At 57.1% G+C, this 25,643-nt stretch overlaps 3 protein-coding genes across 3 annotated transcripts; 1 reads left to right on the top strand and 2 right to left on the bottom strand.

The window, feature by feature from the left end:
- The first annotated feature begins 10,096 nt into the window (after positions 1–10,096).
- Positions 10,097–15,763, top strand: NDUFV1 (NADH:ubiquinone oxidoreductase core subunit V1). Its single transcript, XM_082626639.1, has 10 exons — positions 10,097–10,246; positions 11,351–11,433; positions 11,507–11,677; positions 12,409–12,592; positions 13,660–13,849; positions 14,271–14,483; positions 14,610–14,776; positions 15,069–15,150; positions 15,361–15,506; positions 15,610–15,763. Exons 1-10 carry the CDS (start codon positions 10,175–10,177, stop codon positions 15,694–15,696), a joined length of 1,395 nt encoding a protein of 464 aa, XP_082482765.1. The 5' UTR covers positions 10,097–10,174; the 3' UTR covers positions 15,697–15,763.
- A 147-nt stretch (positions 15,764–15,910) lies between these two features.
- Positions 15,911–22,162, bottom strand: LOC309807273 (double C2-like domain-containing protein gamma). The gene is given in 14 exon segments (XM_082626638.1): positions 15,911–16,425; positions 16,503–16,596; positions 16,778–16,859; positions 16,964–17,118; positions 18,505–18,558; positions 18,648–18,755; positions 18,757–18,790; positions 18,878–18,920; positions 18,923–18,980; positions 19,198–19,269; positions 19,344–19,582; positions 19,805–20,184; positions 20,282–20,370; positions 22,074–22,162. Coding segments are annotated over 12 exon segments (1,305 nt in total). The 5' UTR covers positions 20,040–20,184; positions 20,282–20,370; positions 22,074–22,162; the 3' UTR covers positions 15,911–16,294.
- On the bottom strand, positions 22,089–24,313 carry NUDT8 (nudix hydrolase 8). The gene is made up of 4 exons (XM_082626637.1): positions 24,039–24,313; positions 23,264–23,396; positions 22,613–22,690; positions 22,089–22,511 (listed from the first exon to the last, which is right to left on the bottom strand). The coding sequence occupies exons 1-4, from the start codon at positions 24,230–24,232 to the stop codon at positions 22,284–22,286; spliced, it is 633 nt and encodes a 210-aa protein (XP_082482763.1). The 5' UTR covers positions 24,233–24,313; the 3' UTR covers positions 22,089–22,283.
- Positions 24,314–25,643: the final 1,330 nt, after the last annotated feature.

The following is a 25,643-nucleotide window of genomic DNA, read 5'->3' as shown; positions in this document are numbered from 1 at the left end:
CCGGGGAGCTGTAGGTGGGCTGACTGGAGGTGGGGGCATTGTATGTCACTGCTTAGGGGAGCAGATTTGGCTTCCTCTGGTTGGTCCTAAGTTGGAAAAGGGGATAAAAATTAAGGAAGCTGTCACTTATTAATCAAGTCCTGGACATTTGGGGTGATTATTTACAAGGGTTATCGTTGGCTTCCCAGATTGTTCCTAGAGATAGCAGTCTGACTTCCTACAAGTCTGACCTATAATGGGCTGGCTTCCTGTCCGGTTACTGTAGATAAGAGGTTGGTTTCCAGGCAGGTTGCTGCAGGTCATGGGTCAGATCTTTATCGATACATGGTCTGGCCATTGTCCGTTGTGTGTTCAGTCTCCTCTTGCAGAGAGGTGACCCCAGCTACAGCAACTGGAAGCCTTTTCCTCAGGCATTTACCCTGAGTGGAGAAATCCTGTAGGGGGAAAGCAGGAGCCCACACATTCTCCTTTGAGGAACAGTCCCTGGCTGATTTCTGGGCCCTGAAGGAGACTGAACACTCAGGGGGCACCAGAGGATCAGTCTGAGTTGCCCATGAGAACAGCGAGTCAGAGATGGTGTGCCAGACAGCACTGCTTCCAGGACACGTGAGGGACTCGGGAAACTGCAGGAATTCGTGGTTCACGTTGCCAATGTGCCTGCACCTGCCACACCTGGCCTGGAGGGCCCTGGGGGCTAACCAGGAGCTGGGCTTCCCCAGGGCTCTGTGCACGGCTGCTGCCTCCGGCCGAGGTGGGCAGCCCTGAAAGGCCCTGGAGAAGGAAGTTCTCCCCAGGGAAGAACTTTGAGTGGCATCTCTCACTGCCCACTTTGCCAGGAAAGAGAGAAGGTAAAGGTCAGCATCCAAAGTCCTGGGCAGAGGCCAGTGCTCAGGAACTTGGAATGGGCAAGATGCGACGGGGCGGGGAGCAGGGGAGGTAGGAGCTGGTGTTGAGGTTGTTGGCATAAAGGATTAAGGGAGGGCCTTAGGGTGGCCAGGGGGATGACCCTGCTGCAGAACAAGGCTCCAAACTATCGGGGGTGCTGACCTCTAGAAGGCTCGCTGCTTCCTCCTACCCCAGCCGACCCAGTGCCTACCCGGTGGGTTTCCAGGCACCTATTGATGCAGAACAAACTTGGTGGCATCACTCTCTATCAGGAATCCAGGCCGGCCGGCGTAGGCCTGACGCTGCACAGGCCAGGTCTGGCCTCCCGCCCTTGGCCACATGCAGTGGGCGGGGCCAGCAGCCTGCGAGCCGCGGGCGGGTCCCCAAGCTCCACTCGCGCCTCCGCCCAGCTTCCAGAGCATGCGCAGAGAGGTCCGTACCCGGCTGGGAGAGCAGCGGAGGCCTCCGCCAGAAGTGGAAACTGATCCAATGACAGGGTCTGTAGCCAGCAAAGCTGCCACGAAGTTTACAGTCCCCTCAGTCACCCAGAACTTCCGTCAAACTTCCTGCTCGCTCCTAACACAACGACAAATATCAACGGACAACAAACAATTGCCAGATGTTTGAGGGAAATCTCGAACATAAAAGAGAGAAACAATAATAAACAGGAGGGGGAAAAGGAACTCAGAGAAGATAGAGACTGTGCAGGCTGTGCATGAGAAAACTTCAAATAAACTTTAATCAGTATCTTCAGGGAAATAAGAAAAGTTATTACATCTGGAGGATAAAAGGCGGCTATTAAAAAGAGCGTTTCCCGGAAAAATTAAAAATATGATAGCAGAAATGAAAAATCTCAGGAACTTCCCTGCTGGTGCAGGGGTTAAGAATCCACCTGCCATTGCAGAGGACACGGGTTCGAGCCCTGGTCCAGGAAGATCCCACATGCCGACGAGCAACTAAGCCCGTGTGCCACGACTACTGAGCCTGTGCTCTAGCGTCCGCGAGCCACAACTACTGAAGCCCGCCCGCCTAGAGCCCGGGCTCCGCAACAAAGAGTAGCCCCTGCTCGCCTCAACTAGAGAAAGCCCGCGCGCAGCAACGAAGACCCAACGCAGCCAAAAATAAAGAAATAAAATAAGTAAATTTATAAAAAAAGAAAAAAAAATCACAGAAGGTAAAGTTGAAAAATACATATGAACATAGAACAAAAAGATAAAAGCATGGAAAGATGAGAAAAACAGAGTATTATTATTTGAGGAAGTCTAGAGAGAGGGAGAGAAGAGGGTAGAAAAAAATCGTAGGGAGCTGATTATCAAATGAATAATACATTTCCTCAGGACTGAAGAAGATGAGCTTTCACGTTGAAAGGCACAATGAGTGGCCAGCGCATTGAATGCAGAAGGACCAGAGACTGATACAAAAGCAGATGGTGAAATTCCAGAGCCTCCAGAAGGCAAATGAAGACCCTGCAACCTTCCGGAGAGAGAAAAGCACCACACACGAGGGATAAAGAATTTGAAATCGCGTCAGGTATCTTGTGGTGGTGATGAAACACGTCCACAAGTACTCTGACGCCCCGGCATCTCTATGCCCTCCCGTGGAAGCTGGGCAGGACTCTGCTGCTGCTTCAGTGAACAGAAAACAGTGGAAGCCACACGATGGGGCTTCCCAGGCTAAGTCTGAGAAGGTCACACAGCTTTGCAGTTTCTCTCAAGACACTTGCTTCAGTCATTGTGCAAAAGGTCCAGCCACCCTGAGGCTGCCACAGAGAGAGCCCATGTGGAGAGACCAGAGATGGGGAGGAAAAGGGAGGGAGGGAGGGAAGGAGCAGTGATGAAGACACACCTGCTTGCAGCTGCCCAGCCCTGGAAGTGACACTCTTCACTTCTGCCCCATCCAGATACAAGGGGGCTCTGTGCCCAGGAGGAGGAAATAAGTTTGTCATATCTAGTCAGTCCCTACCACATACAACATCAGATCTGTACATAGACAGGAACTTGATGTATGGTAGCAGTGACATCACAAATACTGAATAAGTTTGAAGAGTTATTTAGTGTTAGTAAAACTGATTCACCGTATTGAGAAAAATGACTGGATGCTCATCTCACGCCATTTACAACAATAAACTCTAGATAGATCAGTTGTTCTCAGCTGGGGGTGATTTTGTCCCCCAGATTATGCTTGGCCACATCTGGAGATACTTCTGTTGTCCCAGCTTATGGGGTGCTGCTGGCAGTTAGGGATGCTGCTAAGCATCTCACAATGCACAGGACAGCCACTCACAGCAAAGAACTGTATAGGCCCAAATGTCCATAGTGTCAAAATTTAGAAACCCTGCCATACGGTTCACCTATATGTGAACGAGAAAAATAAAATAATAACAGGAAAAAAGTAAGAGATTTCTTTATGACCTTGGACTGGGGATGAATTCCTTAAACAAGGCCCTCAAATGAACGAACTTGACTACATCAAAACTGAGTATTTCTCTTGTACAATGATGATTACTATTTATCAGATTATCGGATAGATGATAAACTCAAAGGAAATATATTTGCAACATCTGACGGGGGAGGGAGGACCAGTGGTTTATAATGTTGGAGATGGTGTTCCCACTAATCTTTCAGAATCCCCCCCAAAGGGGGCCTTCCTGGTGGCGCAGTGGTTAAGAATCCGCCTGCCAGTGCAGGGGACAGGGGTTCGAGCCCTGGTCCGGGAACATCCCACATGCCACGGAGCAACTAAGCCTGTGCGCCTCAACTACTGAGCCTGCGTGTGGCAACTACTGAAGCCTGCGTGCCTAGAGCCCGTGCTCCGCAACGAGAGAAGCCACCGCGATGAGAAGCCTGCACACTGCAACATAGAGTAGCCCCCGCTCGCCGCAACTAGAGAAAGCCCGCGCAGCAACGAAGACACAACACAGCCAAAAAAAAAAAAAAAAAACCCAAAGCCACAAAGACCATAAAAAACCAAACACACACTCCATCTCTCACGTATGTAGGAGACATCTGAAGTGATTACAGTTATGAGCTTCAATGCACCAAATAACATACCCTGACGTTCCTAAAGCAAAAGCTGATGGGAAGACAGGGACTTAGGCAACTGGAAACAACAAATGTCCAACTCTGACATAAGAAAACAGAGAAGGCACTGTCCTTTCAATTGCTCATGGGACATTTACTATAGTAACCATATGTCATGGCGCAGAGAAAGTTTTAGAACATTCCAGGGGGAGAGAGAGGAACAGTACAGACAACAGTCTCTCATTATAAGGCAATAAAATGAAAAATAGCAAAACCCAGGAAACAAAAAGACTGTAATGTTTACAGTTATAATATTTATATTTATAAGTATATTTATAAATCTCTCTTAAAATGACATGGGACTTCCCTGGCTGTCCAATGGTTAGGACTCCACGCTTCCACTTCAGGGGACATGGGTTCGATCCCTGGTTGGGGAATTAAGATCCCACATGCCGTGATGTGTGAGGCCAAAAAAAAAAAAAGAAAAAAAAAGGCATGTCAAAAAAGAAATCAAAACCAGAATTGCAGAATTTCTAGCTAATTATGATAAAGAAGCACCATAAATTGGAAGTGTTGGTCTGCTTGTCTCGATTAGCTCTAGCTTTATAATTAATCTTGCTATCTGGCAGGGCAGATTCCCCCCAACCCTCTTGTTCCTCTTCAAAATTGGTTTGGCCCTTCTTGGCCCTTTGTTCTTCTATATCCATTTTAGAATCAGTTTTCCCAGTTCCATGAAAAGCCTTGATGGGATTTTGATTGGAATCGCAAAGAGTTTGTAAATTAACTTGGTAAGATGTGACATCTTTATGACATTAAGTCACCCACCTGGTAAAGTCCCCTCAACAGCTTCAGTACTGGCTAGAGGCAAAGGGAACGTGGGATTCTTGAAGGACGAAGGCAGCCATAAATACTGGCTATGGCGTCATGACTCACTGCAGAAGTGGCGCCCCTCCATGTGTCCTTTGTGGCTCTGAGTTTTGTGTATCAGGAGGAAATTGTCTTTGGAAGGTGCAAAGTGGTCACGGGAAGAAGAACATGTACCAGAAGATGAATAGCTCAACGTGTCTCTAATAAACACTCAACTGGTTTTTCTTTTTGCTGATTTATAAGGTAGGGCCTGGTGTTTCTAAAAACTGAACTTTGAGTCTCACATTTCTAACAGCTTGGGATTAGTCAAGGGGTGTGTAAGCTCTTCCTGGTATCTGTCCTCCCAAATAGCCGTCAAGGGCTACACGGGGCAAAGAAGAGGCTAGAGCTTTTGTGTTAAGGGACAAAGGGGGTGTAGGCAGAATGCCAAGGGACAACTTGGGGATGGGCAGAGGACCAACGTGGAGACACTCCAGATACCTAGACCTGATCTACTGGGTGTCGAGTGTGGATCTGCTGCCAGGGAGGTGTCGGGGTGGGTGGGCTGAGCGGACTGCACCAGCCCCTGAGACCTGTGCCCAACTGAGACTTCACAGGTCCTCCCTGCTGGAGACTGCAGATGCTGCCCAGTGCTTCAGGACCAGAATGAGCCAAAGAGAGACCCTGAGACACTGGCAGCCTGACAGGGAGTGGTTCTCACGCCAGGACGAGAGTCTGCAGAGCATGTGAGGGCACCCTGCCCTGGAGAGCAGGGAAGGAGGCTGGGTCACATGCATCGTTAATTGTGTTGCTTGCCCCAAGTGCACTCACATTGTCCTGTGTGTACCTCACCAGCCATGACTGATCGACTTTACTTTTTCAAATTTAAATTAATGGGAAAAAAAAGAGAGAGATTTCCAGTTCAAGATATTAGAGTAGAACCTGAAATGCACACTGTCCTTCTCAAACACATCAAAATCAGAGAAGGAAAAAAAGCGTTAATAATGACATTCCAACCACATAGAAATGAAAAGGGGAATTCTGTGTAGACTTGAAATAAGGCTCTCTTTGAAGGAAAGAAATAGGAAGAAACCCACAGCCTGGGGCGGGAGCTGAAGCCTTGTGACTTAGCCAGGAAGCAGGAACACAGCCAAGCCAAATGCACAGGCTTGGGGCCAAGTCCTCAGTCTGTACCCAGTGCTGGAGAGCAAGGCTGAGAGCCTTCTGTGACTGAGGCTAGGTCTCCACCTGGAGCATGAGGTAGGGGGACAGAAATGCCCTCCCTGCCAGGTCACAAACAGGGCCAATTCAGAAAACAGGAGTGCAGAATTTGGGATGGAAGCAAGTACAGAGGAAAGCAGTATACCTGTTTTTGTTTCATATTCAGCAGGAGGATAGACATATGAACTAGCTTTTGCTGGAAAAAGAAATTTTGTCATGACTGTTAAAAATGTAAGGGACGGGACTTCCCTGGTGGCGCAGTGGTTAAGAATCCGCCTGCCACTGCAGGAGACACAGGTTCAAGCCCTGGTCCGGGAAGATCCCGCATGCCGCGGAGCAACTAAGCCTATATGCCACAACTACCGAAGCCCGCACGCCCAGAGCCTGTGCTCCACAACAGGAGAAGCCACCACAGTGAGAAGCCTGCACACCGCAATGAAGAGTAGCCCCTGCTTGCCGCAACTAGAGAAAGCCCGCATGCAGCAACAAAGACCCAATGCAGCCAAAAATAAATAAATTAATTAACTTTTTTCAAAAAGGAAGGAAAAAAATGTAAGGAAAACCACTAAAAATAGAAATAAAATGTATAACTTTCAAACCAATACTAGGGAAGAAGGGAATAGCACAAAGAAAACTCAGTTAATTCAGTAGAAGTCCGGAAAATAGAGGAAAAAGAAATAAAGAGAAAGAATGCTAAATAGAAAACACAATATAATATGGCAGATATATGTTCCAATGGCAATACCAATAAATGTAAACAGGCTAGACTCTCTTTTTAAAAGACAGAGATTGATTGAGTTAAAATGAAATTTAATTAGATGTTGTTTCAAAAGCCATCCCTAGGGCCTCCCTGGTGGCGCAGTGGTTGAGAGTCCGCCTGCCGATGCAGGGGATACGGGTTCGTGCCCCGGTCTGGGAGGATCCCATATGCCGCGGAGCGGCTGGGCCCGTGAGCCATGGCCGCTGGGCCTGCGCATCCGGAGCCTGTGCTCCGCAACGGGAGAGGCCACAATAGTGAGAGGCCCGCATACCGCAAAAAGAAAAAAAAAAAAAAAAAAAAAAAAAGCCATCCCTAAAACAAGAGAAAGATCAAAAATAAAAAGAAAAAAACCCCCAAATACTAATAAAAAGAAAGCTGGTGTAGCAATAGTAATATCAGAGATCATAGAGCTCAAGGCAAAATTGTTAAAAGAGATGCAGAGAAATATTTTATATTAGAAAAAGGAACGATCCATCAAGAAAACAGTCTTTAAAATATAGGTGTTCAAGGACTTCCCTGGTGGTCCAGTGGTTAAAAATCCGCCTTCCAATGCAGGGGACATGGGTTCAATCCCTGGTTGGGGAACTAGGATCCCACAAGCCTTGGGGCAACTAAGCCCGCACGCCGCAACTACTAAGCTTGCGCACCACAGCTAGAGAGAAGCCCACATGCTGCAACGAAAGATCCTGCATCCCACAACAAAGATCCCACGTGCCGCAACTAAGACCCAACACAGCCAAATAAATAAATAATATTTAATAAACTAAAATAAAATAAAGTATAGGTGTCCAAAATTGGCTCAAGGAAATAAACAAATAGCCATAAAAGAAATGGAAATGGTGATCAGATCACTCCTAAGCAGATCCCCCAGTTTCAGACGGCCTTACAGTTAGTTCTAGTGACACTTCAGGAGACGATAACTTTTACCCTCAGAAAACTCCTGCAATGTATAGGAAAAGGTGGAAAGGGGCACACCTCATTTTAACAAAACTGGAAGAGATCCCCTGGAGAAAATCTGAGCCGGAGCTGGAGAGGTCAGCACGGGCCTTGAGTGCCAGGCCCGGGGACTTGGGCTTTGTCCTGAGGACACGAGGGAACCACGAAGGGTCTCAGGCAGGAGAGGGGCAAAATGGATCCAAAGTTTACAACAATTCTGCTCATTCCATGGTGCAAAGAAGTCATTGCGGGGGCTGAGACTTGAGGCTGGGGGACCTCAAGGAGGCTTTGCAAAATTCCAGGTGAAAGCTGACGGGTCACTGCCATGGGGCGGGGCCTGAAGGCACAGGAACAGGGTGTGTTCAGAAGGCAGAGTTGGCAGGATGCAGTGGATATGGGGACAGGGAGGCAACCTGATGCCTCCCAGCTTCTGGCCTGGAGGCTGGTAGGGAAGACAGACATGAACAGTGGCATAGGATGAGACAGGTGAGAGCCAGGGTCTGGGATGCCTTGGAAGAGGGCTTCCTGGAGGAGGTGATACTGAGTGGAGCCTGGCAAGTGGGTGCTCTAGATGGGTGGGGACTGAGTGGGGGACTGAGGGTCAGGAGACCTCAGGCCGAGTTCTGGCGGCTGTGCCGTCTTGGGCAGGCAGCTCAGCGTGGCTAATATACTCTGTCCTCTTCTGAAAATGGGGGCTCATCATTCCCATGCCCTGGGTTGTGGGAGGATTAAGAAGATAACACATGGCAAGTGCTTGGCACAGAGCCTGGCGCTGGATGAACTGGAGCTCCTGCCCCTCACTCTTAGTTTCCCACGGGCCCATGCCCAGCATCTCCCATCCACGGCATCCCCTGGCTGCCTTCTCCCCATGGCCTTGTGTTCCCTTGACCCCATTAGATAGGGATGAGGAGAGAATCCACCCTCTGGCTCCATCTTGCCCCCCTTCTGCCACCCCAGAGGGAGGGATCCATGGACTCGGGTCTGAGCTCTGGATTAGCTGTGTAATCCCCAGCTCTGTCTGGGCAATCTCTTTCCCTGCCCAGGAGAGGGGGCCTGGGGCTGGGAGTCAGGACTGCCGGGCCCTGGACCTGGTACTGCCCTACCCATCTGTGAGCCCTCAGACAAGGTGCCCAGGCTCTTGCCGCCTCTTTTGGAAACACCACTGACATCCTGCAATGACTGTCATATGTGTGCTGTGTCTGGGGCACCACTCAGCAGCTTCATACCCATGGACAAGAGATGAAACCTCCATAGGCCTCAATTTTTTCATGTAGAAAATGGAGTTAACACTATCTAGGGTTACTGTGGGGAATATATGAGAAAATAAGGGCATATTACTTGTAAATGGCACATCTCTCGAGAGATAGGAAAGGATGATTACAGGACAAGAGAATAGAGGAGCTGGGGAGGGCAGACCAAAACGGACATGCTTATCATGGGACTCAGAGCCAAAGGGTTCCAGAGAACTGACAAACTGATTAACAAGAGTTAATCAGGCTTCCAAGACTTCAAGAGAAGGCAAAGAACAGAGGCCCTCCTCAGGTCACGGGAGCATTGCGGGGTGGGGAGGGAGTGGGCAGAAATGCCCTAAAGCCCTAAGAGGAAGAGGTCCTGGGGAGAGTGAGCATGATGTGGCCTGGGCCTGACGACCTGCACGATAATGGCTGAGTCCTTAAATGCCAGGTTGCCGAGGCAGTAGGAGCCGCTCCAGGATTTTGTGCAGAAGCATCAAGTGCCAAACTCTCCCGACAGGGGCTGAGGAAGGAATGGCTGGGAGAGGTTAGCAGCACTATAGCAAGAGGATGTGCCACCCACTGACTATCTCCACCCTCTTGGCCTCACCCCAACCTAGGACTCTAGACACACCTCCTCTGGGGAGACCTCCGCCAACAACCCCCAGTCTGCCCCGGCTCCCTGCGGCTAATGAGCAATCCTTCTCTGAGCCCAGGGGTGCCCGTAGCGGGTGAGGGGAAAATCATAGTCTGGGAGGGCTTGGACGGGGACGGAATAATTACAAGGTGGTCATGAGGGTCGGGCTGTCACCGATCTGATTTCTCCTCCTTCCCCCATACGCTTGTGCATACAACAGGAGCACGCGAAATGCGGAACTTGCAGAAAACACCAGAACCAGCAGAAGGTGACATGCGAGGTTCGTTTACTTGGGGGTTGAGAGGCTGAGGGTCCACGGGCTAATGTGATGGAGCAGCGCGGGCGAGCAAGAGAGTAAATACCAATACCGCCAAGGGAGAAAGGAGGTCCGAAAGGCCCCGGGACCGCATCTCCCAGCAGCCTCAGCGCCAGACAGAGCACTTCCGGCCTCTCCGCCCTCCTACGAGGAGGCGGGGCCAAGGGCGGGACGGGAGCGGTGCCGGGAAGTTTGGGCGCGCCGCCGGCGCCAGGGCGCGTGACGTTCTTCCTGTGCGCCGCCTAGCGTCTAGGTCGCGCCGGTTCCTCAGCCTCAGAGCCGTGAAGGTGACAGCGGGAGCTGAACGGCTTGGCCCCCGCGATGCTGGCGGCACGGCGGCTGCTCGGCGGGTCGCTGCCCGCACGTGTGTCTGTGCGATTCAGCGGCGATACGGTGAGGCCTGACCTGGCTCGGGCCAGGGGTGCTCGCGCGCCGGCTCTCGCTGCCGCGCCTGTGCGTGCTCCATCCCTTGGGTCTGTAGTGCCTTCTGGAGAACATTCAGATCTCCCCAGCCCGGCAGGAAGGTTGCCGATACGGCTTGGGTGTAGAAGGGGAACGGGTCCAAACGGGAGGCTGACTCACCCCCGCCCCCAGGCCTCCGGCACCTTGGCTTCCCTTATTTAACAGCCACGCGACTTAGCGGAAAAATTTTGCAGGTGGCAAAGCGTCCTTGTCTCATTCCTTTCCCGCCACAGCTTTGTAGGGCGTGAAGGGGCCACTGACCCATTTTACAGATGCAGACGATAGCTTTGGAGAGGGCCGTGCGCCTCCTCATTCTTCGTTCAGCGCTCCGATCCCCATATTGGCTTTTAAGGGGTTGGGTGTCTGGAAGCCAGGTCCCCTTAGCCCTCAGCTGGGGTGCTCCTCACTGGGTCACGTGGAATTCCAGACCCATCTCTCCTCAACAGTTTTATCCTGAGCGGGTCTCCCTCCGTCATCTTGTGCCCCAGCCGCAGTGAGGCATTTCTTTAACTTCAGAAAGTGCATTTTGTCGCCAGCAGAGTTTAGTAACACAGGGCTTTGGCCTAACCAAGTTTTGGTCCAGCAGCACAGCCAGACAAGTAAATGGACATAGCATCACACTGGGCTCAGGGGAGTAGTATGTGCTGTGCACAGTTCAGGTGTGGGCTTTGGCCATGGACACACCTGAGCTTAGATTCCATCTGCTCCTTTGGGCTGTGTGCCTTTCACAAGCTCATTTTGCTCTGAGCTTCAGTTTCCTCTTCTGTAAAATGGAGGAAATCATTCCTGTCTCAAGGTCATGAGGATGAAATGGGGTCTTGGATATAGAGAACTGAGTTTCGTGCCTGCTAACAGGAAGTGCTTACTAAGTGGTGATGGCAGCTATGATGCTACGAAGGGTTCTGAGGCTTGGGCCCCTGCCCTCCTCCCAGCCCAGCCCTCTCTAATCAGGGGGACTCAAAACTCTGTACCTTCTGGCCTGGCCCCTCATGACCCCAGAGCTCTGCTGGGCCTGCTGACCCTCTGTGTCCCCAGACAGCACCCAAGAAAACCTCATTTGGCTCGCTGAAGGATGAAGACCGGATCTTCACCAACCTGTATGGCCGCCATGACTGGAGGTGAGATGGTGCCCTTAGGCTGGTGGTTCCCGAGGCAGGGCCTCCCCCTTACTGCCTTCCCCACTCTGTCCAGGCTGAAAGGTGCCCAGAGTCGAGGTGACTGGTACAAGACAAAGGAGATTCTGCTGAAGGGGCCTGGCTGGATCCTGGGTGAGGTCAAGACGTCGGGCTTGCGGGGCCGTGGAGGTGCTGGCTTCCCAACTGGCCTTAAATGGAGCTTCATGAATAAGCCCTCAGATGGCAGGTGTGTGTAGGCAGGCAGAAATGGGGTTTCAGGAGAGACCTTGGGGGTGGCTGTGGCTTACCTGGGCCTTTGGGTTGTTTCCTTGGAAACTAAGAGTGAATGAAGTGGGAAAACATAACCAGAGCTCAAGTAGGTGGGATTCAGTTCTCTCTGGTCTTCCTCAGGGGAGACTTGAGGGGTAGCAGAATCAACACAAAACTTTGACTCAGTCAGACTTAACTGATCAATTCCTAGCTCTGCCTTTTAATCATACAGCTTTGGGCAGCCTCCAGCCCTTTCCGAACCTCAGTTTTCTGTTCTGTAAATGGATATTATATTGTGCAGGGATGAAAGAGAGAATGTTCGTACAGCTTTTGGCCTGCACTTTGGTTGGCACATAGAAAGCAAAGGCTAAATGTCAGCTATTTTGCCTCCTTTTGGCTCCAGAGATATGGTGGAGGTTCATGGAATGCTCTTTGTGACCAAAAGCAGATTTGGGCTCTTGGGAAAGCACTAGGAGAGACATTTGGACGGAACAAAGATTTTTCCTGTGGTCATAGCCACCCAAATACAGAATAGGCAGTGAGCTCCCTGTCATCGGTGGTGAGCAAGCAGAGCCCCTGGGAACATGTCAGGAGGACAAAGAGGGATTGGCTGTCAGAGGAGGCTTCCCTGGGTGGAGTGGGGTGGCACGTGGTTGAAGGCCCAACCCTGGTGGCCCTGTAGCCTGACTGACCTGCTGGCCCCCACAGGCCCAAGTATCTGGTGGTGAACGCGGATGAGGGGGAGCCGGGCACCTGCAAGGACCGGGAGATCATGCGCCACGATCCCCACAAGCTGGTGGAAGGCTGCCTAGTGGGGGGCCGGGCCATGGGTGCCCGTGCCGCCTACATCTACGTCCGTGGGGAATTCTACAACGAGGCCTCCAATCTGCAGGTGGGCAGAGGTGGGGCGTCAACAGAGGAGAAGGCGCTCAGTGTGCACTACATGCCCCAGGCCTAGGCAGAGTTGTTCTTGGGTTTTAACTCCTGATCTGTCTGGGGTCGCACTGGGAGAGCGGTGATCACTCCTGCATGCCTTGTGTCCTGAATGGGACGTGGCCCCCAATGCCTCCGTCTCTTTCTCTATGTTCCAGAGCTTCAACTTGGGCTCCGTGACTCTTTCCAGGGCTCCATGACTCCTGGGGCAGGGATAGGCTGGAGAACTCCCATATGGACATTTTTCCTGAAGGGTCAAGGGGTCATTTCAGTAATTCTCAGCTCAGTGACGCCTGTAGTAATTGGTCCAGGGCCAAAGCCTTACCTTTCTATTAGGCTGCTATACAACAGTGATGAAGGATGTGGGAATAATAACCTGGCACATGGTAGCATTATGCGTAAGTGTTATTATTATTATTATTACATATTTAAAAATAAGCCTCCAGGGTCTTTTCCTCTACTCAGAAGCAGTACTCGCTCATTATGAAGATAGGAAACCACACACACACAAAAGGAAACTCTCCCACAGATCTACCACCTGGAGAAACTACTTGCTGAAATTTTCATTATTTCCTTAAAGTCTTTAAAAATACATATAGGACTTCCCTGGTGGTGCAGTGGTTGAGAGTCCGCCTGCCGATACAGGGGACACGGGTTCATGCCCCGGGCCGGGAAGATCCCACATGCCGCGGAGCGGCTGGGCCCGTGAGCCATGGCCGCTGAGCCTGCGCATCCGGAGCCTGTGCTCCGCCACGGGAGAGGCCACAACAGTGAGAGGCCCGCGTACCGCAAAAAAACCCAACCAAACAAAAAAAAACATATAGGTGGAGAATTTGTTAAATGTTATTACAGAAGTAGCACATCATCGTAAAAATCCCCACCCCCCTGCCAGAGCGTCCTCTGCTTGTGTCCAAAGGGAGCTTTTGCTCTGGACTTTGGTGATGGGCTCACTGGGCCAGTGCCCCTCCCTCCCACACAGTGTTCCTGGGCCCTTGGGGACCGTGTCCTCACACCCCTGTCCCACAGGTAGCCGTCCGAGAGGCCTACGAGGCTGGTCTGATTGGCAAGAATGCCTGCGGCTCCGGCTACGATTTGGACGTGTTTGTGGTGCGCGGGGCTGGGGCCTACATCTGCGGGGAGGAGACCGCGCTCATCGAGTCCATCGAGGGCAAGCAGGGCAAGCCCCGCCTAAAGCCTCCCTTCCCTGCAGACGTGGGTAAGACTTGGCACCTGGCCCGATCCCGGGCCTTGTCCTGTGTCCTGTGGAGTCCGGGATCTGGTTTCAGGTCCCCACTGGTCATTCTTAGGGAATTGCTGAGTCCCTTCTGCACTGGGCGCCCGACACAGAGAGCAGGGTGGGGACAGCACAGGGGCTCCAGCAGTGGCACCTGCAGTCCCTCACCCCGCCTCGGCTCCCACGTCGGATACCCAAGTCCTCTCCGACCCTCCGGGAGCTCGGGGCGGGATGGTGAAAAGGCAGCAGAGCTCCTGCTGGAATCGGGGGTCCAGTGGGGGACGAGAATGACGTCCTGCCCCACTGGAGCAGGACCCTGGACATACCCCACTGCCAGGAAACCCGCCACAACCTGTCTGCACCCACTGGAAGCCACCGATTTCTCATCCCGTTTCCCCCACAGGAGTGTTCGGCTGCCCTACAACCGTGGCCAACGTGGAGACAGTGGCTGTGTCCCCTACCATCTGCCGCCGCGGGGGTGTGTGGTTTGCCGGCTTTGGCCGCGAACGCAACTCAGGCACCAAGCTGTTCAACATCTCTGGCCACGTCAACCACCCTTGTACGGTGGAGGAGGAGATGTCTATACCGCTGAAGGAACTGATTGAAAAGCACGCCGGTGAGGCCTGGGGCCAGCCAGCAGGGTGGGAGAGCCTCAGGAGCTGGGGCTGGGGCTAGGCAGGTGTGCCGGCCCCAGCCCTGACCATCCATCCTTTTGGGGACTGACTACTGACTGGGGCCCCAGGGGGTGTCACGGGTGGCTGGGACAACCTCCTTGCTGTGATTCCTGGCGGCTCGTCCACCCCACTGATCCCCAAGTCCGTGTGTGAGACGGTGCTGATGGACTTCGACGCGCTGGTACAGGCGCAGACAGGCCTGGGCACGGCTGCCGTGATCGTCATGGACCGCTCGGTAAGGGCTGGCCCACGCTCCCCACCCAGTCCCTGCCTTATGCCAGCCTGGTCAGTAACCCTTCCGGGGCCTCTCGGAGAACTCCTGCCAGCTCTTGGGTCCCGGTTCGTGTCACCTGAGATACAGCGAGCAAGGCTTCTCTGGGGAACACGCGCGTGGAGCCTGGGCAGGGCGGGATGCCCAGGGCGGGGGGAGGAGACAGGAGGGTGCCGCTGGAATCAGGAGGGTGTGCCGCCGGGGGGCGCTGAGGCTCGGGCCTTGGGTGCCTCCTCACTGTCCCTTGTCTCCCCAGACGGATATCGTGAAAGCCATCGCCCGCCTCATCGAGTTCTACAAGCACGAGAGCTGTGGCCAGTGCACCCCATGCCGCGAGGGTAAGCGCGCTGGGCAGGCTGGGGGCTTTCTCTGTGGCTCGCGCCAGGCCTGGGCCGGGCACTGGACCCTGAATAAACAGCTGCTGCTTCCCAGCCTGCTGTGGCTGCTCTGAGCCCCACCCTCCCTGTGGCCCGCACCCCTCGAGTTCCATCCCCCCGCCCCCCCGGCTTAGGGAGATCATCAGGCCCTCTCTTGCTGCCACGGCTCAGGTGTGGACTGGATGAACAAGGTGATGGCCCGCTTTGTGAAGGGGGACGCCCGGCCGGCTGAGATCGACTCCCTGTGGGAGATCAGCAAGCAGATAGAGGGCCACACCATTTGTGCCCTGGGCGACGGAGCTGCCTGGCCCGTGCAGGTACTCGCTGCCCTGCTGCGTGGTGCTGGGGTGGTGCTGAGAGCCCGGGCGTTGGGGGGTTTTCAGGCCCTGCTGCACCCAGCACCCTGACCCTCACCCCCAGGGCCTGATCCGACACTTCCGGCCGGCGCTCGAGGAGCGGATGCAACGGTTCGCCCAGCAGCACCAGGCCAGGCGAGCCGCTTCCTGAGCCCGCTGCGCTGGGCCGGCATCCATCTGCCTGGACGGCTGGACAATAAAGCAAGTGCTGCCCACTCGTTGCGTCTTCTCTGTGGCCTTGCTCTTCACTCTGCCTCTGTGGCCCATTATTCCTGTAGGCTTATTTCCCAGACAGAGGTGGAGGTTTGGGAGGGATAGGTCAGCACAAGGTCTCATTGTGAGTTTACACTTGGCCTCCTGTGCGTCAGTCTGTCGTAGACCATCCTGAGCATTGACCCCTCAGTGCAAGAAGCAGGGGTGGGGAGGGGGAAACTGTGGCCTGGGGTGCAGACCTGGGCCTGGCCCAGTGCAGGCCTCTGGAGGGTGGGAGCAAAGAGGACAGGGCCCAGTCTGCCCTGTGAGGCGATGGGCAGGGAAAGAACCGGCTGTCCGGTCTGGTTTGGAGGAGAGGTTTATTCTTGCTTCATGATTTGGCAGTGGGGTGAGTTTGAAAGGGGGGAAGGAAGGAAGCAATTGACTAGGGGTGGACATGGTGGGTGAGGCAGCCCCAGGTCCTCGCAGCTCCATAGAGGCAGCCGTGGGTCAGTCTGGGGGACGGGCAGTGAGCAGGGCCAGGCCGGGTGCCCCCGCTAGTTGCTGAGCTGGAGGGGCATGCCGTCCAGCGGGTGCCACGGCTCCAGCTGGTGGTCACTGCGGCCCAGCCATTCGCGCCAGTGCTGCTGGCGCTCCCCGCTGGCCTGGCTACTCAGCTGCACCCGGCCTGGGTTGAGGGACAGGTCAGGAGCCGTATGGGAGTCCATTGGGCCCACCCCCCAGCTCCCCGACATTCCCACTCACCAGTGAAGTCGTCAGCTGTGCCCAGGTCATAATCCCATACAGACACCAGCAGTGTCTTCTGCGCCAGCTCCTCCCGTGGGCCTGCGCAGAATTCCTGCAGGGAAGGGGGCAGAAAGGCAGGAGGGAGGTGGCCTTGGGTCCTTCACAGCCTCAGAAACAGACTCAGACAGGTGAATGGCTCAGGGTAGCTGGGGCCTGTGCTCTCGGAGGTGGGATGTTGACCCCCTCCTCCCACCCCCAGCAGCCAGGACTGCCTCCCCCCAGCCCTGGCCTACCTCGTTGAACTCAGGGTTCAGGGTCTTCTTCCGAACACTGGTCTTATATTTCGAGTTCTTCCCTCCATTTGGATGCAGGTAACTGATCGGGAAGAACAGGGTCAGCTTAGGTGTGGCCCTGGAGAGGTGAGCCCCCGAGCGGCTCTGAGGAACCCTCACTGTCCACCTGTCCACCCCTGTTCACACAGGCGGACGAAGGGGTCCGAGTAGCCGTTGGCGTCCATGGGGGCAAGGTGGGCACAGCGCAGCACATCCACCAGCGGGCCGCCCCGCTGAGAGCTGTAGCCCAGCGGCAGCAGGAGGCGCCCACGCTCCTCCCCGGCTACCTCAGCCTCCACCTCCTTGGGCAGGGGGTAGGCTTGGGGTCAGCTCCTGTGTGGCCCGCCGCCCAGCCACCCACCAGTGCTGGCCTGGACATGAGAATGCAAACCAGCTGCAGAGAAGTCAGGGGCCAGTGGTTTGATTTCATGATTCAATTTACAAAAACAGTCACTGGCTTAGTGCCCTGGAAGGAAACTTCCAGGTCAGCTCTATCCTTCGGGGCCTGAGAAGGGGACGGGCTTGCCCAGGCCACGTGACTGGCCAGTTCAGGGCATCTTTGTCGTGGAGGGGAAGGGAACTGATGTCCCTAAGGGCCACAAACATGCTAGGAGCTTCCTAGGTGGCCTGCCATTAGGTACCCCTCACCACCCTCCCGCAGGGTAAGCCTGCTGCCACAGAAGCAGCTCCAAGAGGCTGTTCTCTACCCAAGGACATACAGGTCTGTTCAGCCACAAAGCCCACCCTCCTCACACCCCACAGCCCAAGCGGCCAGATTCTGAACGTCCTTTGCCACACTCGGCCCCTGTTGCTTCCAAAGGACTTGGGAGGATGCCTTGGAGAGAATGTGCTTCTCCCACACTTAACGAGGGATTTGATTTGCCGAAAGCCCAGCCACCTTGCTGGCGTTCAGCTCTCAGTAACGGAGTGCTCCATGAGCCAAGGGGCTGCTGTGCAGGGTCTGGGCCAGGAAGTGCTCGTGGCGGGTCCCTGCCCGACCCGGTAGGGCTCCGCAGCTTCACCTTAACTGACTGACAGTCGCAGCAACATGCGGCTCCACTAGGGGGCGGGGCAGCAGCACCTGGCCCTCCAGCCCCAGAGGAGCTGTGGAGGGCCCTGCCTCAGCCTTGCAGGTGCGGGGGGGGGTGGGGGTGGGGGGTGGGCCTGCTGGACTGCAGGGGTTCTGCCCAGGTCTTTGGTTTCCTATTGCAAATCCCCTGAGGTCACCATCACTGCCTCCTGCCAAGGGCCTGTGTCTATGGCTACCAGCCCCAGGAGTGTGGTACCCACACTGCCTCGGGCAGATCTAGCAGCCGTGCAGCCCCACCATATCCATTCTCTCCCAGACCTTGACCTGCCCTCCCAGCTCAGGCCAGGGACAAATCCCACTGGCTCCAGCCTCTGCCTCAAGCTGGCCTGTGTCTCTGCCCCCTGAGGGCTTGTGCCAGTGCCCCACAGCTCCCCTGAGCTGCCCTGGCAGGGGAAGTCTGCCCAGCCCCTGGGGCCTGGCTGTTCCCTGAGACTATGAGCGCTCACAGGGCCGGTGAGCGAGATCGCCTCAGATTCTCCAAGCCTGCCTGGGCCTGGACCCCTGTCCAGCCCACATCAGTCCCTGCCTGACACACTTCAGCCTGGGCCACCCCAGACCTGGCCCCCCAGTCCTCGCTGGGCCCCGCTGTCCCACCCACCTCCTCATACAGAGACATGCCACATGCTGTGTCCAGGCTCTTGGGCCTCTTGGTCTGAAAGAGCAGAGAGCCTGGTCCCCTTGGCTGGACACTGCCCAGGTCTCCCTCCCTGCATGCCCCACCCTGTGCACCAGCCCACTCACCAGCCTCCGCCTCTCCAGACACACATCGAAGATCCTGGCTTTGTTGGGCACCAGCTTCCCCAGGGGCACCCGCAGCTCCCCCAGGGGAGGTGCCCGCTGCCTGCTGCCATTGCCGCAGCCGTGGGTCCTCCCAGACGCACAGCCTGGTGGCCATGCAGGTCGGACCTGGCCAGGCAAGCCCTCACCCCCACCTCGGCCCTGCCCCCCTGTGGCCCAGGCCCTATCCTCACCGCAGGGTGTTGCGCTGGGCGTCCTGGAGGGTGAAGCCATGAGTGTCTCCTCCCAGACAGGCCCCCTTGTGCCCCAAACCGTGCGTGTCTGCGGCTGGCTGGCCTGGGGACCGAGCAGGGAGGGTCAGAGCCTTGTCGGGCCCCAGGGCCCCAGCCTGGTTCCCCTCCCTCATATAGCCTCTAGTTGCACATCCCAGCAACGGGGGGCTCCCTGTCTGAGGTCGAGGCCTTGGGGAAGAGGGGCATGGCAGGCCAGGTGGGTGCTTCAGGCTGGGTGTGTGGCCAAGGGACAGCAGTAGGGGCCTGTGTCTCGCCCTCACCTTGCTGGCCCTGGGCAGCAGGTTAGCTTTGACATAGGTGTCCATTGAGCCCGAGGCCGGTGGCTTGAGGCCCTGGGAAGAGACAGTGGATGTGGGACAGGCCCAGGGCCCACGCCTGGGACCCAGGGATGCTGCCCCATCCTCACCTTGGCACGGTGAGCTGTGCAGCGCAGGGTGCTATTGTCCGTGTCAAAAAGAAGCGTGGGGCTTCCCTGGTGGCGCAGTGGTTGAGAGTCCGCCTGCCGATGCAGGGGACACGGGTTCGTGCCCCGGTCCGGGAAGATCCCACATGCCGCGGAGCGGCTGGGCCCGTGAGCCATGGCCGATAGGCCTGTGCGTCCGGAGCCTGTGCTCCGCAACGGGAGAGGCCACAACAGTGAGAGGCCTACGTACCACAAAAAAAAAGAAGCGTGAACTCGAGGGTGCCGAGGATGGCTAAGGGCAGGTGGCGGGCAGGTGGCTGGCAGGTCAGCTTCTACATCAACCTCCGCCCCAGCACCATGCCTCCTGCCCTGCCCCTCCCCCGGTCGGAAGCCTGGGATTCCCCAGACCCCATCCTGGCTGGGCTGGGCCCAGAGGGTCCCCCTTGTCCCCCGCGCCCACTCACTGCTGTTGTCCGAGTCTCCCTCTGGCTCTGGGTCCGGCTGGGACTGGGATGCAGAGCGGATGGTGGGGGTCACTGGAGGGTGTAGGTCTCGGGTGCACGGGGTGGGCTCAGCGAAGGCGTAGCAGTGCGGGAAGTAGTGGGAAACGAGGTGGATGGGCCGGATGAGGCCCGGGCTCACGTCAGTAGCCATGTGTTCCTGCACGCTCCCCCGCCCCCGGCCCGCCGTGCCCGCCATGGGGGCCCGGACATTGAGGGGGCACTCAGAGGAGCCCCTGACGACTGGAGATGAGGGCACCGCATCAGGCCAACCAGACAGGGCGAGGAGGCATCACTGAGGGCGTTGGTGGGGGGCGGGGGGCATCCTGGGCAGCAGCTGGGACCTGAGGACAGAGCGCAAGGTCAAGGCCGGCAGGGTGGGGGCCTCCAGCCTGGAGGGGGACCCCATGGGCTGGCAGGTAGGCCGGCTGGGCTACTTACCGCTCTGAGAGCTCCTCCACCTGGTTTGAGTCGCTGCCGGTGCCGGGTGTGCGCCTGAGGGAGGTGACCCAGAGAGCCAGAGTGTGGCCCTGGGGACGGGGGAAGGGGTGGGGCTCAGACCGCTTCTCTGGGGCCCAGGAGACCAGCATCTCCCTGCCCTCGACCCCAAGGGCCCCTTCCCTGGTGCTGGGGCCCAGCTTCCCTCCTTCTCCCCCAACCCCTCCCCAATTCACACACAGCCGGAGAGTTATTTTTACCGCCATCACGTGGCCCTGCTCCCAGGTGAGGCTGGAGGGCCAGAGGTGACACGAGAGGTATGAGGGGCAGTGGGAGGAGAGTGTGGGGAGGAAGGGGTAGGGGAGACAGAGGGGCTGGGGGAGGCGTGGGGGAAGGGGGAGGGGTGTGGAGGGCAGACTGGGTGGGAGGGGAGATGGGCAGGCGGGGAGGGCTCTGCGGAGACGGGGTGGGGGTGCCGCCGCAACCTGGTCCCCTTGGAGCTCAAGCTTCTTAACACCTGAATCCGATCACTTCGGCACCTCTCTCCCCCTCTGCCAGCCCGGAATAAAATCCTAACCCATCGCTGAGACTTGTCCCCTTGGCCGCTCACTGGGGCCCCGAGTGCTGGGCCCCTCCCCCCACGTCCCCATGGCCCCTCTCGGTTTCCTAAAACACCCCAAGCTGTGTGCACGTGCTGCTCCTTGTGCCCCGACTTTCCTCCCTTGCCCTTTGACCTGGCCTGCTCCTGCTTACCTATGGTCTCAAGGTCACTCTCTGCACGGGAACGTGGCTGCCTTTACCTGCTCAACCTTCCCTGTCTTTTCCCAGGGGTCCTTTGGGGGCCACCCCTTCGCTACTCTCACTCTAGGAGGTTCACCCTGCTCCCCAGGCCTGTGCCCCAGACCCTGCCAATCAATGAATTCCAAATCCAGCAGCCATGTGACAGGTTCAGGGAAGAGCATGTGACCCAAAGCAGGCCAATAAAGTACAATTCTGGGATAGACTGGCCCAGAAAGAGAAGCTGTTTTCTGTTGATGGGATGCTGGTACCGTGCCATCCTAGAGCTGTTGCCCTCTCCTCTCACCCCTGTGGAGTAGAGAATGCTCCTGAGAGTGAGGCCAATACAGTGGAAAGCACAGAAAGAAGAGAGTCCCTGAGCTCCTGGATCCAGCTATGCCTGAAGCTGGTCTATCTCTGGAGTTTGTAATCACCATTCCTCCTTTGGCAAAGTCAGCTAGTGGGTGGGGTTTTCTATCACTTGTCCTGCCTAATACTGCCCAGTCCACCATGTCAAGGTTAGACTGCCCACCCCTTCAACTCTCTCACAGAGATTTACATGATTGATATATAATTCCATTCCATATCTGTGAGTAATTAATGTCCAATCACATGATTATCTGTGTGACCTGGTCTAAGATCTCCCACAGACTGAGCACCCACAGAGGGCAGAGTAGCATCTGGCTGGTGCACAGATGGGACCCCAGCATAGCAGCTGGCACATGGTGGGAGCTTGGCATGTTAGAGGTTTGCAGTAGCACGCAGGGCTCCTTTCTGGATGCCTACTGCCCAGCACATGGTCAGCCAGGCATGGAAGATGGAACAGGAGCTCGTACAGTGTAGTGGCTAGGAGTTTGGTCTCTGGAGTCAGAGAGGGCCTGGTTCAAATCCCAAACTGGGGTGACCTTGGGCAAGGTGTCTACCCTCCCTGAGCCTCAGTCTCACCAGCCAGGGACAGCGTTGGCCCCATCTCACAGGGTTGTGGTGAGAGTGAAATGAGAAAAAAGACTCCAGGCACCTGGCACACAGTGAGTGGGCACAGCAAGTAACAGTGTGATTATCCAGAGGCACCCCAGCCAGGAGGCCAGCTGTCCCATGGGGTCTGCCCAAGGTCAGGGCTCCAGTGCAGAAGGTGCAGTCGCCACAGAGTTGGCAAAGGCTCTTTATTCAGTCCTGGAGAGGAGCTGGCGTGGCAGGGCAAAGGCAGGGGCTGCTCAGGGCCAGGTCATCAGCCCCTGGGCAGCTCAGGGCTGGCCAGGCAGGGCTGGTAGACACCAGGTGCCAGCAGCTGCAGGGTGAACTCAGTGATGACGGCCGTGAGCCCCCAGATCCGGTGTGGCCCGTGCAGGAAGACAGGCAGTGTGTAGCGGAAGTGGTCACCATGGCAGAAGTGGGTATAGCCCTGGTTCTGTTCCTGCAGCAGATGGGCCAGGGGTAGTGCAAATACTTCATCCACCTGTGGGCAGGAGGCAGCGAGAGGGTAGACAGAGCACTGGCTACTGCAGCCTCCGCCCATCCGGACGACCCAGACTCCACCCCTAGCATCTCCCCACTCACCTCATCGGGGTTGGGCCTGAGGCTCTGGGGATCCAGTGGGCCCACGCCGGCCAGCACCGGCACCACAGTGGCCTTTTGCTGAGGCAGGAGGAGGGCAGGCAGTCAGGGGAGGCAGGCCCTCGACGGGGCTTTGGGGCTGGGGCAGGGAGCCTGAGAGGAAGACTCCAGGGGCCTATAGCAGTGTAGGCCAGGTCCACCCGGCCCCTGCCCTTGGACTTGCTCCAGCCACGCTGACTGACTCAGGCACCCCAAACACACTAGACCCATTCAGGCCTCTGGGCCTTCGCTTTTCCTTACTTTTACTACCCTAAAATCCCCCAGTGGTCATTCAGTCCCTGCCTACCCTGCAAAGCCCTCCCCAACCTTTGCCCACCAAGCAGAGCAGAGCTGATTCACCCTGGAGCCACCTCCACCCCAGGACCTGAGCCTCAGTATCCCTCGTGAAAGGGGATAAAATACCCCTGGCCCCTTCCTGACGGGCTGTGTGAGGATGGAACACAACTGCCAGGCAGGTGTCCCCACTGCACTCCGTGACTGCCACAGTCCATGACCACCCTCCTTGTCCCTGGGGTCCCTGCTCCTAGCCCAGGGCAAGCAGAGGGGCTGAATGGGGCAAGGGCCGGTGGTGGTTTCAGGGCCTGGCGGGCTTACCTGGTCGTGCACGGGCCTCAGGACACCCCACACGTGGGCCTCAGGCACAACCAGGCCCACCTCCTCGCGGGTCTCCCTCAGGGCCGTGTGCACCACGTCGCGGTCAGCGGGGTCACACTTGCCACCTGGGAAACTGAACAGGCACAGGGAGCCTGGTTCTTGGGCTGCTGGGGCCGTGGAGGGGTGGGGGTGGAGGCTGTGGCAGTGACCCACCTAAATAGCGTCTCCGCCCCTAGTTTGCAGAGAAGGCTAGGCAAGCCACACGACCTCTCCAGGCCCGGTTTACTTCCCTGAACAACGGGAGTTAAGGGAGAGAGGCCCTGGGGCTCAGATATGCAAACTCTGCTTATGGTGGTCCCAGAGGCGCTGACATTGACCCTAGGGTGTCCCCAGTTCCCGCCGGGGGCGGGGCCAGGGCGGGAAGCCAGGTAGCCCCGCCCCGCACGCTTCCTAGGCTCGGGGACACGAATCTCCCAGTAGTCGTCGGAAGGGGGCGGAGTCCTGCCTTTCTGGAGGGGGACACAGATCTGAGCGAGGTGTCGAGCGATCCGCGCGGCGCCCGGGCAGGACCACCTGCGGCGCCAGATTCGGGGCGGAGGGACGTGGGTTGCTGACTCCCGCCATAGCCCTCTGCCGGACGGGCTCTCAGACCCAGACCCATTCTACAGAGGCGGAAACCGAGGCTCGGAAAGGCTAAGTGCCTTGCCCACGACCCTGCGGTCTCCGGGTTCAGCGGCCTCTTCCTAGAAGGGAGAGGAGTTCCCGGCCGGTGTACCTGACGTCACCCTTGTGCCTCCCGGGCAGGCGGCTGGACCGCAGCGTGTAGAGCAGCGCCGGGACCCCGCGCACCGAGCACAGCGGCACGAGAACCGCGGCCGCCGCAGGTCGCGCGCGGAGCCGGGCCGTGGCCCCCGCCAGCAACCGCCGGCAGCGCCGCTCGCCCTCCGCCGACAGGCAGTCGGGCAGCATGTCCGGCCCAGAGCGGCCGGGAAACCGAGTTCACCGGGCGGCGAGAGGGAAGGGGCAGAGCGCACACTCCAGGGTGTCTCGGGAATCTGGGGGGCGGGCCGTGGGAGGAGTCTGTCCTCAGGGTGGGGCTCCGTAGCGGCACCGGCCTTGCCAAGGGGCGGGGCCCGATTGAGGGGCGGGGCACGGGGCGGGGCACAGGCCGGGAAGGGGCCTCTCCGGAGTTGTGGGGCGTGGCCAGAAGGGGCGTCACTAGATAGCCTGGACTTCCGGTAGAGGGGCGGGCCTGGGGCGGGCCTGGGGCGGGCCTGGGGCGGGGCGGAGCTGGCGTGGGTGGTCTGGAGAGTGTCCCTCACGAATGCCTAGAGCAGCTGCGGTCGCGCCTGGCCCGGCGACCGGGCTCGGCCGTACTGACTGCGGGGTTCGCGAGTCGGGGTGTCTGGCTGTTGAGGCCCCACCGGGACGCGCGTTTCTCCGCGCCCGCGGGGGTCCGGGACCTCAAAGGAAGTGCTCCAGGATGTTCGGAGTCGGCGTTTAGGGGGTCTACGGGGCAGAGACGCCTGGGGCCGCGGGAGGAGTGCCCGGCCCTCCCCACCCTCCGGGCCCTCTCCTGGTTCCACTGGGTGGCACGCGCCGCGCCCTTTCTCTCCAAGGGTCCCACTCCAGTCCCCGGCCTTCTCCCTGCTTTTCCCGCCGCCGCCGGGAGCTCGTCTCTCCTCCCGACCCCCGTCCTCTGCAATTTCTACTCTTATAGGTGTTGGTTTAAATGTCACTTTCTCTAGAAGCTCTCCTACCTGGAGGGTTGATCGGATTCTCAAACTCCTCCCGCCACCCTCACCTTGATCCCTGTGGTCACTGCCTGTGGTGTTGTGCACCCCTCGGCCAGACTCTGGCCCCTCGAGGACCACACACCCCAGCCTCGCACTTAGCACCTAAACGTGGAATGGCAGGTGTCCCATGTTTTGCTTCGGCTTTGAGCGGGTGGTTCCCTGAGCTGCAGTTTCAGTCCTCATCTGGGCACACGAGGCAGAGGGCAGGAACGCAGCCTCCTTCACAGCCCTGCCACTCAGCATGTGTCGCCACCTTTACCATCACTCTGTGCTCCCAGGGACGCCAGCAGCACTGGGCAGAGCTTTGCGATGTCTGCAGCCCAGACTCTGGGGTGTGGGCGTTCCTGAGGCCCTCCGCTTTGGCCTCCGAGGACAGAAGTGCAGTTGACCACCCATTCCAAACAGTTTAATGTTGCAGGGAAGAGAGAGGTAAAGCAGGGTTTGGAGGACTCACCTCCAAGGCAGAAGGGGACAGGTTGGGAGGTAGGGGCTCTGGTTCCAAGCCTGACACCATCCCAGCTTTGCTGGAACTCTGGGCAGGTAGCTTTCCTCTCTGGCTTCCACCTGCCCTGCTCTCCTTGTGA

This window comes from Mesoplodon mirus (assembly GCF_964341445.2).
Source record: "Mesoplodon mirus genome assembly, chromosome: 7".
Classification (NCBI taxonomy): domain Eukaryota; kingdom Metazoa; phylum Chordata; class Mammalia; order Artiodactyla; family Ziphiidae; genus Mesoplodon; species Mesoplodon mirus.
Note: the sequence above shows the minus strand (reverse complement) of the source record. Positions and strands in the feature narration are given on the sequence as shown.